The 15,983-nt window shown below is 33.8% G+C and overlaps 2 protein-coding genes across 2 annotated transcripts in view; one reads left to right on the forward strand and one right to left on the reverse strand.

Moving 5' to 3' along the window:
* The first annotated feature begins 152 nt into the window (after positions 1-152).
* Positions 153-15,769, forward strand: LOC119831635 (peroxisomal multifunctional enzyme type 2). The gene is made up of 15 exons (XM_038355070.1): positions 153-309; positions 724-919; positions 2,064-2,209; positions 5,009-5,160; positions 5,565-5,736; positions 6,820-6,926; positions 7,540-7,669; positions 8,935-9,031; positions 10,859-11,019; positions 11,519-11,645; positions 12,352-12,535; positions 13,011-13,133; positions 13,875-14,032; positions 14,831-15,031; positions 15,381-15,769. Exons 2-15 carry the CDS (start codon positions 730-732, stop codon positions 15,596-15,598), a joined length of 2,166 nt encoding a protein of 721 aa, XP_038210998.1. The 5' UTR covers positions 153-309; positions 724-729; the 3' UTR covers positions 15,599-15,769.
* Positions 15,759-15,983, reverse strand: part of LOC119831636 — a 2,066-nt gene continuing 1,841 nt past the window's right edge. Inside the window, exon 2 of the mRNA XM_038355071.1 lies at positions 15,759-15,934. Within this exon, the coding sequence (XP_038210999.1) occupies positions 15,765-15,934 (170 nt within the window). The 3' untranslated portion in view covers positions 15,759-15,764. The remainder of the gene's footprint in view (positions 15,935-15,983) is intronic.

A 15,983-nucleotide genomic window follows, 5' to 3' on the forward strand; every position in this document is an offset into this window, starting at 1 on the left:
CTATTTTCTAATGGATAATGGCTAATGACATTATTTTAGGTGCCGACGAAAAATAACGTCTGCTACCTTTATATTCCGTGCTTTATTAACCGTGCTTTATACTCTGGTTTCCCTTCAAAACGTATAAATCTTTCGCCTTTTATTCCGTGCTTTATACTGACTATATTACTTACCCTGTGGTTGACACTTGACAACAACAGCAGCAATTTGATATTTGACTGTTGACCAGTGACATATGACTTGTATTTTGCGTGTAAAACTGGGTTTTACTAAGTTTTGAAAACGTACTATAATAATAAAACAAGAAGGGTATGTAATTATAGTAGTTTTTCAATTGACAAAAATATTAATTGTTTTAATAAATTCAATAATTGGTATCTAATAATATGAATTTTGTTAAAATATTTTGTGTGTAATATCGTTAAAATAATATACTATCTTGTTTACAATCTCCATGTAGGTACCTACCAATCTACGAATTATAAAGTAGGCATATTTTATTTCTCAATTCTTAGGTATTGGTCAATCGGCGAAAAGTATTAAAACTCTATTATTGTCGTAACATTATATTATGTGGTCGATAATATTCTTATATTCCTGTTTTTGTTTTCCGCAAAACATGCAGTATCACTGATATCAAAGTGACGTTAACAGGGATTAAAGTTCAATCTATAAAAAGGAACTCCACAGTAGTAATAAATGTCATTACGCTTTCGATCGTAGCATAGTATGGAGCAATTACGGTTCGACGGCCGCGTCGCGGTAGTGACTGGAGCTGGTGGTGGTCTAGGAAAAGCATACGCCTTGCTTTTGGGCTCCAGAGGTGCTAAAGTCGTGGTGAACGACCTTGGCAGTGCAAGGGATGGTGTGGGAAAATCAAATTTTGCAGACGCTGTTGTAAAGGAAATCAAAGACAAAGGTCAGTTCTATTGTATTCATATATTATGATAATTAACAATATTTTATAATTTTGTTGTTTTACATTATAAAGTTTTTATTTCTAAATGTGGTATATAGTATTAGAGGTATCATCTACTTTTCTTATTATATTTTAATTAAAATTTGTTACCTTTGAATTTTATTAAAAGACATGAAAGCAGTTATCCTTTGCTCACTGAATAATGTATGTACTTTACTGTTTGAATTATCAATTAACACTGAATTTGAAATGTCTGAGCATTATACAAATTTCTTAATAATATGCATTTGACTGTTGTTAGTTCCCATCAATTGATTATGTATTGATAGATTGAAATTATGGAAACAAGGAAAAAACTAGTTCAATAAAAATATGAGAAATAGTTCTGTGATAGCAAATTGAGTCTGAGATAAGATAAAATGAATCACAATTTTGAGTTACAGTTAGTTATATCTGATTTTGTATTGATCATATGTTTCTTACATATAGTGGGTAAAGTAGAGAAAACAGCTTTCCTAATTTTATGATGCAAATATTTGGATTATAAGGTTCCATACCCAAAGATTAAATCTGGACCTTAAATATGAAGACTTTAATGTCCTCCGTCTGTTATATCTCATGAACCATGATGGTGCGACAGTTGAAGTTTTCTGAGATGGTGTGTGTTTTGCTCTGACGAATAATAAAGTTAAGATTATTTGTATGCAACCCATTGAATACAGTGTTACTATAAGTTTATTTTATGTATGCATTTTATGGATAAAATTTGAACAAAAATTAAATTAAATTATTCCAATAAATATTAAACAAATGAATACAGATTTTTTTTTCATAATTCACTCTGTAGTTTATCCTTCTTGGAATAAGGATATAACTCAAATGTGAACTTAGTTTACCCTTGAGTAAAGTAAGTCTTATAGTTGTATTTTAAAAACCAATATTATTTATCATATAATGAAATAAACTTTTAAAAATTTGGTTTTTCTTTAATTTCTGTTAGGATGGTAATAAGATGGCAAAAATCTCTAACACTATACATACTAGCCCCTTCAGGGCTATTTAACATGAATGGCCCTCATTTTTATTGAGTGTTATATAAACTAGTTCTTAGTAGCATGTACTGAGAGTTTATTTTTCCATTTAGGTGGTGATGCCGTCGCCGATTACAACTCAGTGGTTGAAGGCGAGAAGATAATAAAAACAGCTCTCGACACGTACGGCCGTGTTGATATTCTCATCAATAATGCCGGTATCCTGCGTGATCGAAGTTTCCCCAAGATATCTGAACAGGTAAGGTATTCATTACAGCCTATGAGACTGGTCATATTTTTGAGTTAAAAACTAAACTTAGAATTATACCAGAATCCAAAATGCTGCCGTTAAATTTAATACGCAACATTAATTAAAAGCGTTTTCTAACAGACGAGTTTCGACTTTCGATTCGAAGGTCTATTAAACTATAATGTGAAAGGTAATCCCAAGATGGTAATTTGTTCCACATTTTAAGATTAGGTAGGTGCTAAAATAAAAACGTGTGTAAGTTTGATACATTTAAATAACCATTTAACTTAGGTAAAAAAATTACCAGAATCCTGCAAGTTTATTTTCTTAAATGCATATATTAATAGCGCGTATTCCATTCGCGACTGAGAGCAATGTGAGGTCGTCTTTTTCAATAGTAATTTCGTACAACTTTGAATATATAATTCGATACATTGGTGTTAACTAAAGGCTTAGATTTAAAAGCATTTATTTGTTACAATCGCGTTAATAGGTAAGCGCATTTAAAATATAATATTAAGAATACGTATAGTGTAGATATTATATTAATATTCCTTATAGTTTATAGTATTAATTCAATGTAATCACACGTATGAATCGTAAGATATAATCATATCAATTAATCATCATATTAACACTAATATTATAAAGAGGAAAATGATATTTTTATTATGTTTATAATGTTTTCACACAAAAAGTACTGCAAAGATTTCAAAAAATTTTTCATCATTGGAAAGCTCCAACTTTACTCATTGATATAGGCTATGTAAGTACACTGGCGAAGCCGGGGCGAACAGCTAATAAGTAATCGAGTAGGTAGATAGACGATGAATTTAATAGAAGTTTATAGCAGCGGCAAGCCGACAACACTTGCGCAACAGAACTGAATAGCGTTATTGGATACCCGATCACTCATTTGCGTGAAATCGTTCGTTCCATGTTCGCATATAGAAAAAAAAACATAGCAAAGTATAACGTCCTGTATATGTGTGTTTGCGTACTCGTAGGAATGTGTCACTGGCCTTAGAAGAGAGCGGTATCATAGTAGCTATTTAGTTATTTGTGGTTTAGATGAGTTCGCGATTTTTGCTTTTTTTATCTGTATATTGTTGCGCGAAGTGGTACTTCTGTGCCTATTTACTCTGTAGTAGAAGCGTGCTTAAAACAATAATTCTATTATCTTTGTACATATTAATACGAATGTAGATAAAACGCTCACATAGTTCTGTAATCGTATTATATCATATAAGATAAACAATTTTCCTCAATATATATATTGCGATACTTACAGGGTAAATAAAATAACAACATTGATGATGACTTCTGTGTTTTTAATTCTTTTATTTTTCAAAATTCATGAATTTCACTTATTATATATACCTACTGCATGCACCCGCGTAAATGAGTTTTTGATTTAATTTCGAATGTTTTGTGTCTGCGTGTAAACATTAAATACAATACATCATCTGCCTGTAAAAGTTTCGTCAAAATCAGCACAGCCGATCCAAAGATTTACCGAAATCAAGAGACATACAAATATTAATAATATATATTTCGGTGTATCTGCAGCACTTCCGTTTAATAATCGGCATCCCATTAATATGCATTTATTAAAAAGCGGTTGTTTTATTATTCCAAACAGACGTTCCAATTTTATTTTGTGGTATAAATTTACTATGTATGCTTTCTTAATAGTATAATCATTCGGTTTAATATCTTTTTTATTAAATATACTGACCCAAAATAGATAACAAATCTACATAATTTTATTCAAGTGTTGTTTTTTTTTCCAAAAGTCAATTACGTCGTAACTTATATATAGATTTATTTAATTAATAATATTAGGAACCTACATACGAAGAACATTGAATTTTGAGCGTTGTTATTATATTGTTATGTTATGTGTATAATTATTTGCAAAACACTACTTCCCACCAAAAAAAAAAAAACAATGAGACACAAAACTTAATTAAGACTTAATTTAACGTAAAGGAACAGCATTATTTAAATATTATCTCTCTCTTATTTTTTTTTTACTATCCTTCTACTATAAAGTAATGCTTTCATGCATACAATATATAAGTATATAAAACAAAAAAAATATTCCGTAAGAGAGAAAAACTCATCAACATCAACAGTTTCCAATTTATTTATTCAACAAAATACTACCAATGCTACTACAGTCTAATAGAAGCGTTATGTTTGCCATACATTTCTAAATTTTTAATGTTCGACGAGCTCAATATTCTTTGCCCTCATTAAAGTATAATCTAACACAAACGAATTAATTTTAAACGTTACCACCTTCGCATATAATACCATTCGATACTTTCATTATCTAACAAGTGCACACCGGCTTGAATTAAAAATGTACTTATTTTTCTCGATCCTTCCATCAATTACAATGAGAAATATGAGACCGAATGTTTATCGCGTTTTGAATGTAAGTGGAGTTACTAAATAATACCCTTTACGCGTTTGGGATATTTATCCAGTTGTTCGCCATGTGCCTTAGCCCTTATGCCACTTCTTTTGAAACAATATTTCTAACAAAGAAAACGTCTCTGCTATGTCATATTTAATTCGTGAGTGTTTTAAGATTTATATTGAGATGAATTTCGTGTGAAAACTGCGAATACTTGCCGTGAAGGAACGTAGAAATACTTCTGATAGGTGGTGAGCTAAAATATGAAATGTGCCATCCATGCGCCATGTGCCTCATGGGATAATTAGCTCTCAAAGTTTTAGTAAAAACCCAGTAAATGTTGAGAATCTCTTGACTATAACAATTCTTTGGTATGTACGTAGGATTGGGACCTCGTCAATGCAGTGCATTTGAAGGGTGCGTTCAAAACAACGCAGGCAGCATGGGAGACGTTCAAGAAGCAGAAGTTCGGCCGGGTCGTGATGACATCGAGTAACGCGGGTCTGATGGGCAACTTTGGACAATCCAATTACAGGTTTGGTTATAGGGTTGATCGAAATGTTGAATTTTATCTTCACTACTGTTATAAATAAAACAAAGTCGCTTTCACTGTCCCTATTTATGCTTAAATCTTTAAAACTACGCAAAAAAATTTTATGTGTCCGATTTCAATCAAATTTGCACACCGTGTGCAGTTTGATCCAACTTAAAAAATTGGGAAGTTTATATTATTTCAATTACGATAAATTAGTTATACTATAAATAAAAGAACTTTCGACTGAAATGGGTTTTGTTATATTTTACCTGATATTAAAGTGACATTCCTATATTATATATATTTATCCTATACAGGTATAAAGTAAAATATGATAATTATGGTTATTTCATTTTAAAATTTTGTACATCACACAATTGAAATATTTCGTATAATTTGTACAGTGCCGCAAAAATGGGTCTGGTCGGTCTGGCAAGTACACTCGCGATCGAAGGTGCGAAGTACAACATCAAAGTGAACACGATTGTACCGACCGCCGCGTCCCGGCTCACGGAGGACATCCTGCCCCCGGATATGTTCCAAGCCATGAAGCCGGAGCTCATTGCCCCGGTTGTGGTGAGTTTTCCAATTTTTTTTTTACTTTTTTAGATTTACTGCCCTAGACAGTACATGCAATTTTACCATATTGTTTATATTGTAAGAGTTGTTTGCTTTGACTGTCCGTAAATGCAAATCTTACAAAATAGACCCTTGTTTTCATATGGATATGTGTGCGCTTTATATATTAACTTTTATGTGAGTGGTTAAATCGAAGACTATAAGGGATAAGGAAGTTCTATGACCACATAGAACCGGTTTTGCTTAATGACAATCGTTTACTTAATTTTATATTCTCTTTGAATATGAATTGATGTGAATTTATTCTAGGAAGTTAATGTAATTTTAGTAAATTAATTCATATTTATGCTATAGTTATATCAACATAGTGGTCGAAAGAATAAAGTTATAATATGGTAGTAGTGTAAAGCCCCGTATTAATGGTAAACATTTGTCTAACAACAAAATTGAAGCTACATGTTACATAGTTGCTAGCAACACTGGGTGTTTCAGAGTTGATCACGTATATTGAAAAATTCTCGCTCCAGGAGAGACACTCGAGCAAAGATTTTAGCAACAATGTTGGACATGTTGCACCACATTGTAGCTTGAATGTGTTTATCATGAATATGAGGCTTTATAAGACCCGAAAAGAATCATAAATTTATATGTGGAAGTCGAGCATGCTTCGGCACGAATTGGGCCAGCTCGCCCCGGGGAAATATCATATCCTCACCGAAGATCGAAAAAAGTAGCATACTGCTGAGTATTGTACGGTACGCCGGAAGCCCGTTTCCATTTCCTCACTCTTCCCAGTCCATGCCTTTTTGTTGTTGTTGTTGTTGTTGCAGCCTTTTAAGACGTCCACTGTTGGACATAGGCCTCCCTCAAAGATTTCCAAAACGACCAATCACCAGCGGCCTGAATCCAGCGGCTCCCTGCCACTTTAATCAGGTCGTCCGTCCATACCTTTTTGCCAGTCATCAATCCTTTCCACATACGAGACACTACTTCTGCGAATGCACATGGGCGATGATGATCGCTTACCACCAGGCGAACCATATCATCATGACATAAAAAAATCATACCATTTGATTGTAGGCATACATGGTGCACGATTCGTTCGAAGACAACGGCATCATAATTGACTCGACACTCGGTTTCGCACACAAGGCGCACTTGGTCAGGTCGAAGGGCACGCCATTGAGGTAAGATTCTTGTACATAATTATTGTTATAATGGTTTATTTAAAATCGTTTATTTAGCAAAAAAAAAAAATACATAGGATTCAAAATGTTATAATCATTATATAATAAAAAACTGGGTATTGTGTTTTTTCTGAAATATGACCTAAATTCCCTGAAAATTAAAATGTTTCATTTTACCTAATTAATTTTAGAGTTTGGTCTATCTCAGTATCTGTGAAATATTTAAAACTTTTGAGACAGTTTTAACTTAGCTCTCACTAGAAATAGCCCAGGGGTAGCTTTGGTTATTTTTGTAAAATATTGTTGCGTTATACAAAGAAAAATCATTATAATAAAACTAGTTTTCCTCTCACGGCTTCGCCTGCGTAGATAATGGAACAACAGACCGTCCGGGATTACGAGGCTTTTCACGCACTGTCTAACACTACCAAATTTTTTTACTTTGTACCAAATTTCATCCAAATTGGTTCACTGGTTTAGGCGTAAAGAACAGCCAGCCAACAGTTACTTTCGCGTTTATAATATTAGGCAGAGATTGATTCAGAAGCGGACACTCAGTTTCATATTAAATACTCAACCAAAGTAGAAATTACTGAGCGTTCACTATTAATAGGAACAAACCATCGGATCCGGTCACGATAGAGTCGGTGAAGGAGAAATGGTCGGACGTCGTGAACATGAGCAGCGCCAAGAGGATCGACAAGATTACTGAAGTCACTTTGGATTTGGTGCAAGGCTTACAGGTGAGTTTAGCAGTACGTTCGTTCAAAACACTGCTGAAGCAGTATGTTCATTCAAAACACTGCTTAAGTAGTATGTTCATTCGAAACACTGCTGAAGCAGGATGTTCATCCGAAACACTGCTTAAGTAGTATGTTCATTCAAAACACTGCTGAAGCAGGATGTTCATTCGAAACACTGCTTAAGTAGTATGTTCATTCAAAACACTGCTTAAGTAGTATGTTCATTCAAAACACTGCTGAAGCAGGATGTTCATTCGAAAGACTGCTGAAGCAGTATGTTCATTCGAAGCACTGCTTAAATAATATGTTAATTCAAAACACTGCTGAAGCAGGATGTTCATTCGAGGCACTGCTTAAGTATATGTTCATTCAAAACACTGTCCAATCTACCTGTTTAAATTTAGTTTATTTATGCTGATACGATGAAAGTGTCCGTTTTTAAACTAGTAAATAAATGCAATTTTTTTTTCTTTAATTTATGTGCAACGTAAGTAAATATGTATTTATTTCTATGGTTATTTCAGTATGTACTTCTATTTTTATAAGTTTTTATTTTCATCTATTGAATATGTTTTTTAAAAAAATGACCCGACAAACGCTGTTCCGCCTTATTCTTATCATTTAGGGGTTGGGAAAAAAATATTTTGGCCGACTCTTAGACCTACCTCTTGCGGCATGCACGCAAAATTTCATGAGATCCGGTCATGTGACACTGTATATTTCTTGGTTAAATTTGGCCAAATCTGCAATTACAACATACAAACAGTTCTATTATAATGGTATGAGGAAATAAATGTGATATTAGTAAATGATTTTCGAATTTCCTACTTATTGTCGTCACTATAAACAGGATAATGTGGGTTACGATGTTTGTTTATAGACGTAATTGCTCAAAGTGGTTACCACAATTCATGCGATGATGATGACTCAATGATGATGGACTTTATATGTTTGCCTTGTATAGAAGACAGTCTGAATTTTTGTCCTCTTGTTTTTTCTTTTAGTTTCTTCTAGCCCCTACTCTTCTTTCAACAACTACATGTTAATTTATAGAATATAGATCTTTCCGAAAAATGGCCATATGACGTAAATTAAATATTAATTAATCAATCAATCAATCAAAACTCTTTATTGTGCACCTTTACAAGAAGAGTACAAACAGGATATAAATAACATCAGCAGTATGAAGAGCACAACAGGCGGTCTTATCGCTTAAGCAGCGATAATTAATAATTTTGTTATCAATGAAATATTTTCTATTTTAGGAATTCGAAGACCGAAGCAAGTTAGACAGCCAAAACCCATCGCACTGGTCGACGGCTAGTTACAACTCGAAGGACCTTGTTTGCTACGCTTTAGGAGGTAAAACAGTGGAATCAAAATATTTAATAACTCCAAAATTTTAGATGCTATATTTATCTAAATTGCTACTCTCTCAGAGCTAGGAAAGGCCTGAGCTAAGAATGTTTATTCATAATTTCAATATGAAATATGAAAATATAATATTATGACATAGTTAGACAAATATATTATAATTAGATAAATATGCTGTTTTGTTTCAAACGAAACGAAAAAAACGTTTTGAAGTCGATTTGTCATAATACCGGGTACGGAAATTCTAAGGAACGTTATTCTAATTTTAAAAAATATTCGTTTCAAAATATTTATATAGTAGGTAAGATGTTATGTAAACAACAAAATTGTATTGGGTTTTGATTATACACAATTGTATAAATAATAAAGTTGTTACTTGACACATTACAACCTATTTGTAATCTAAGTTAAATTGTTATTATTCTATATTTAATCGACACAATAGGTTACATGTCTATGAAACTTGTGGTTAGTGTGCCAACTCTACGCCTTAAAAAAATGCAAAACTTACGGGTCAAAGTAGTTGTTATTTTAATTTATAACAAAATTCCTGTAACAAATCTTAAATTTAATTAATTAGTTAAATTTGCTTTAAAAAACCGTAGTACGCTATAAACGAATATCTGGATGATAAAAATGCGTGGAATGTATAATCAATAACACTATACTTGATAGCAGCCAATGATATTAAATACTGTTTTATTACATACTGGCTGTGGTCCGCGGTTTCACCCGCGTAAGTCCGTATCTCGTAGGAATAACGGGATAAAAAGTTGTATATATCTTATTCCAGATGTTCAGCTATCTTCGTACCAAATTTCATTGCAATCGGTTCTGTAGTTTTTGCGTGAAAGAGCAACACACACATCTTTACAAACGTTCGCATTTATAATATTAGTAGGATCTTCAAAAAGAGTTAGTAACAAGTTCTTGTCGGAGAAAAAACGGAGCTCTCAAGTCTCACCGATCGGCTTGATTCTTTGTCTTTGCGTAGAGATGTCGCATCTTTATGCGTCCTCTATCGCATCTATCACGGGGAGTGCTCTGAGGAATTGTTTGGAACGCTGCCTGCTGCTGAATTCCACCACCGTACCGCACGTCACAGGCTGAAATACCATCCACACCACCTGGACAGTTGGCGATCCTCCACGGTTCGTTTTAAAAGAAACTTTTTGCCTCGTACAACGGAAATTTGGAATCAGCTTCCACATGCAGTGTTTCCAAACATTTACGATATGGGGACCTTCAAGAAAAGAGCATACTCCTTTCTCAAAGGCCGGCAACGCACACACCATACCCCTGGTATTGTGGGTGTAACTGGGCGACGTGGAGCACTTAACATCAGGTGACCCGTCTGCTCGCTTGCCTGCCCTTTCACATAAAAAAAAAAAATAAAAGCTCTCATGTTACTCTAGCCTCCTATTTCCAGACACAAAAATAATATTATAAAATCGCTCCCATGCGACGTAAAAGAAAGACAAAGAAATATACACTTTTGCATTCATTGTATTAGTTGTATATATGTAACAGGTCAATCTTTAATTGAAAAAAAAAAGTGTATCTCGAAACTTATTACAGTATAATTTTCTAGTAGTAGTAGTTTGAAAATACAGTCAAAACTGTTTACAACAACATCATTTATAACAACATATCGGTTAAAATGACCAAAATCGAGGGTCCCAGCTGAATTATCAACATAACAACATCATCGGCTGTTACGACAATCGGTTTTTACGACTAAATATGAGAAGTCCCTTTGATGTCATTATAACAGATTTTGATTGTATATTCAACTGCGTATTGTTTCCTTTCAAGTCGGTGCATCTGTGGTGAACCCATCAGACCTGAAGTTCTTGTATGAGAGTCACGAAGACTTCACAGCTTTACCGACTTTCTTCATATTGATGGGAATGTGCATGGACTCGCCTGTAGTGAACAACGCGATGCCAAAGGGAAAACATGCTGATTTTACTAATGTAAGTGGTAACATATATTTTAATAGCCGTTCAAAAACACAACATGTTATGTCACTTAAGGAAATGAGGTTTTTGGGTGGTGAATTATCTTAATAATTAGGTAATTTGCAACTTAATTGACCTAAAAAAATTATAATATGTTAATGTGTGTTGTTGAGAAGTATAGGCCCGAGTACAGAAATATACATTTCATACACCCCCACTTGCAGCATCTTAAAGTTGTAATTTTTTCATTATAATTTCTGTTTCAGTAAGTTTGTGAACGCAATGTCAATTGTAAGTGTCTGTTTAAAAATGAGTTAATTTATTCCTAAAGCAACCTTGAACTACCACTAAAAACGCATTAAACATAAATCAATAGTATAATTTATTTTTTTTAATATGCAAATTAACCATGAATGGTCAAAGTAACCAAATGCGATTGTACTTACCATATTTTTTATTAAGAAAATAGTCCCCTATCACTGGAAATGATTATTTTCATTACACTAACATTCAGATTTTGCACGGTGAGCAATACGTGGAGTTTCTGGATGAATTCCCGGGGACTGAGGGACAATTCACAACCAGGAACTATGTAGTGGACTTGTTGGACAAAGGCTCCAGTGCTGTCGCTATTGTTAACAGTGAGTACAGCTTTTACTATTATATAACTATTTATATGTTTTTGCGTCTTTAGTTTGTGTGGTAAATTTAACTTTGTGTGTATGCAATAAAAATATACATTTATTATTTCATACTTTTTATGAATTGCTTTTGATTACAGAATGATTTACTACTTACTCAAAGTTATATTTTGTTAAGTCCAGGATTCAATTCAATGATACCTCTCAATTAATAGAAATATTTTTTGTAAATATCGATAAAGACTGTTATATAAATATTGAATATTGAAATCTGATGCAGGATGATGATGTGATGATTAAGAAGTGTGTACTATGCCACTTCAAAAAAAAATTCGAAATCTATTTTTAACATGTTTGATAAGATAAATTGTAACTCAGTGGTTTTATCTAAACCATATAACTATATGATTATTGATATAAAGTGAAATATTAAAAATAATGCTTATTCATCAAATTCCATGAAAGGTGTAAACAATATGTATGATGTTTACATTTAATCATTAATTATAATTAAGAAGCAGCCACAGGTTTATCTTGTATTAATAGTAATTTGTAGTAAAAATTAAATTTTTTAAATTATGATTTTGAGCATATAAAAGTTCTGACAAACAGCAGATATCATAGTATTTCAAGAGTTTAGACTAACTGTGTATATGGGCACGCTTCGGCATGAAAAGAAAATTTTTATCATCCCCTCCACCACCAGGTGAGGTATACCAAGACAAGCAGCTGGTGGTCCGAACCCAACAACACATCTTCGTGGTGGGCCAGGGCGGCTTCAACGGGCCCAGGAATAGCGACAAAGCGATTGGTGTACTCCCAGCCCCCAAGAGAAACCCTGATGCTGTAGTAGAGCAGAAGACGGCGGAGGACCAGGCTGCTTTGTATAGGTAGATTTGGAAAAAAAAATATCTCTTCGAAATACATAATCTTTTAAAAAAAAAATGTTTCCTCATTGAGTTGACTGGATAATGAAATCTATAAATAAGCGACCGAAAAACAAAAAACTAAATAGTGTTAGTGTATTCGAAATACTTTTATTGAGAATTTTTATTTAATTCTTCTTTTGTACTATTTGGACAAAGATGTTTCAAAGAGTATTGTCCCAGTTGCCTGAAAGAGATCGTTACTATATACTGTTCTTTTATCTTTATTGCAGTGCCTAAGATTGTATATTGTTGTGGAAAAGAGTTATCTATACTTAATATTATAAAGCTGAAAAGTTTTGTTTGAACGCGCTAATCTCAGGAACTACTGGTTCGTTTTGAAAAATTATTTCAGTTTTAGATAGCCCATTACATGGGCCATGGGCGAAGCCGGTGCGGAGCGCTAGCAAATAATTAAATGAAATCATCTTATCGAAAGGTTGTCGGGCGATTTGAACCCGCTGCACATCGACCCGAGCGTGGCGACGGCGAGCGGCCACCCGCGCCCCATCCTGCACGGGCTCGCCTCGCTCGGCTTCTCCGCCAGACACGTGCTCGCCAAGTGAGTGAACACTTATATGAAATCCTGTTTTTTTTTTTAATTTTTGTTTTATTGATGATAGGAAAGCGCTCGACCACGCTCTCGCCTGATGGTAAGCTGAGATGTGGTCTAAGATGGAGCGCGCTTCCCTACCTAAAGGTGAAGGTACCTGCTCACTCTTCTCTTGAAGACCTCCAGATTGTAATCGTCGGGGAACACAGACTCAGGAAGCATGTTCCCTAGTCCCCGTGTTCCCTTGTGGGGTATGGGGCAGATGATGTTCATCTGTTCCACTGATCGATTTTCTTTACATAGACAAGTAGGTGATCGGTCTTTTGTGTACTTCCAGACCGAGACAATTTGTTTTTTGTGCGTCCCCACCGGAATTCGCGTAAAATAATACGGCTTGGGTAATATTTATTAACCGACTTTTAAGAAAGGAGGAGATCATCAATTGGACTGTATTTTTTTTGTATTTGTTGTTTTTTTTTCTATTTGAAAGCTGTCTCTCGCATGGTTGAAGGCGGTTTTGTTAAAAATAATTATTGAGATATATGCTTTGATGGGATTTATATTTGCTTAGAAACAACTCTTTCTAGGATATAGTGTCTTGCTTCGTTCGGCGTCTCCGCTAGACACTTCTAGATTATTTCTGAGTGTGATATGAATAATTGTTGATACATGTAGTATGTAGTAATGACCCATTTCATTGTTAATTCATTCATTCGTTCGTTAGTTCAGTTATATGAATCTCTTCCTCAGATTCGCAGGCAACGACCCGAAGAATGTGAAGGCTATAAAGGCGCGCTTCGCTAAACCGGTCCTGCCCGGACAGACTCTGGTCACCGAGATGTGGTTGGAGGGCAAGCGGGTGCACTTCCAGACGAAAGTGAAGGAGACCGGAAACATTGTTATTGCGGGTATGACTTTTTTAAATGAGTAGAAATCTCTTTTAACATAGTAGGTATAAATGCCTTTTATTATTATTTATAATTTTCAGTATATTGATAGAAATCAAAAGGGGGTCTGTTTGATTGTATTAAAAATGAACTGCGATTCAAATTTTTATAGCAAATGGCAGCCAGTAACAAAGAGTATTAATAAAGTTAGGATAGTTTGGTGGAACATTGAATAAATAACACACGAATACCAAGGGTCAATCCCTACGAGTGCGCCACGTTTCTAAGCACTGCGATTTTTTTTATGGCTTGGACATCTAAACAAGTTTTTTCATAAAAAGTGACAGCTATGTGACAGTAATTGTCATATAGCAAACTTCAATATTAAACCAGAAGTTGTATCTAACAATATAGAATCATAAATAAAGATTAAAATCAAATAAACCATTGAAAATCTAACATATATTTGATTCAAATAGACATTTAGAAATTAAAGACTTAAATGGATTTTAAACACAATTTATTTCTTACATTATTAACCCAACGTTTCGAACACTTTACTGACCGTCGGGTTAATAATATAAGGAATAAATCGCGTTTAAGTCTTTTATTTCTAAATCAATAATACTCGCGTAAAATCAAATAAACATGTCATGTCCACAACTACTTTAATGTATATATGCATGTAAATCAAAATGTTGATATTTTAATTTTCTATACAGTTTATTTCTTTATGGACAGAATGTTGATCCGTCACAATCCTCCAATCAGGTTACAGAATTTGAAATCACAAATCTATTTTCATTCTGTCAATTTTAGGAGCCTACGTAGACATGAAGAGTGTCGTTCAAGCCGGTCCAGTTGCAGCTCAGAGCACACAATCCTCAGAAGCGTTGAAGAGTGACTCTATATTTCTCAAGGTCCAAGAAGAAATAAAGGCAAACCCAGATAAGGCTAAGAGTGTTGGTGCTATTTTCTTGTATAAGATCACAAGAAACGGAAAGCTTGTGAAACAGTGGAGTAAGGAATCTATTTTTATTACTCAGTTTTATGCATTGTATGTTCATGCCTATGTTAAAAATATTAATAATGGAAGTCTGTCTTTACTGATGATTTAAACTTTGAACTGATTTTGATGATTTTGAATTATTAAGGAATTTTGAGTAAGCGCCATTTCTTCTCAAAAGTTGAATGAATTTTAAGCCATAGGTGGAATCAAACGAGATAGTAACAATTATGTAATGATAAAATGTATCCGTACAAATTTCAAATGACAAACATCCAAACAAATATACTTTTACATTTTGTAATATTAGTGTGATATATAATGGTTATTTTCTCAACATTCAAATGAAACTTCTTCTTTCAGCAATGAATCTTAAATCGGATATTGGAGTTTATGAAGGAGAGCCCAAGACTGGTAAAGCAGATACGACATTAACAGTTAGTGATGATGATTTTGTAGAGATTGCTTCAGGCCAATTGAGCCCACAAAATGCATTCCTGAAAGGAAAAATAAAAATCTCTGGTAACCTTATGCTCGCTCAGAAGCTTGGTCCCCTGCTAAAGACTGGTTCGAAATTATAAAAAGGAGACAGCATTTATAAATATGGGATTATTAAGGTTAATCAGACTCCAGTTTCAATTCTAATCTATGTTGTAAGGATATGTTATTGAAGTTCTATTTTACATGTTATGTATTTATAATCATTCCAACATATTGTAAGGTGGAGGAATAAAATTTTTATTGTTTTTATAGTATTGGTTTTATTTTGCCCTGCAGTAGTAATTCAGCTTCTTTCACTTCATTTTCCCATGAGACTTTCATTTGGGGGTAAGAGCTGAGATCAATGAACTTTGTGGCTTGGATTTCTGGCAAGCCTTTTGTTTTTATAGCTACCCCAATAATACAGCAATATACACCTGAAACATTTTGAAAAGGAAAATGACGATATTTTATTGCAGAATATGT

The sequence above is a fragment of the Zerene cesonia genome, chromosome 14 (assembly GCF_012273895.1).
Source record: "Zerene cesonia ecotype Mississippi chromosome 14, Zerene_cesonia_1.1, whole genome shotgun sequence".
Classification (NCBI taxonomy): Eukaryota; Metazoa; Arthropoda; class Insecta; order Lepidoptera; family Pieridae; genus Zerene; species Zerene cesonia.

Bases quoted from the DNA above. Each gene is read 5' to 3' on its own strand.
- LOC119831635 (XM_038355070.1), top strand. From the start codon at position 730: ATGGAGCAATTACGGTTCGACGGCCGCGTCGCGGTAGTGACTGGAGCT. The intron at 2,210-5,008 runs GTAAGGTATTCA...GTATGTACGTAG, and splicing joins TCCCCAAGATATCTGAACAG to GATTGGGACCTCGTCAATGC. The intron at 12,536-13,010 runs GTAGATTTGGAA...TCTTATCGAAAG, and splicing joins GACCAGGCTGCTTTGTATAG to GTTGTCGGGCGATTTGAACC.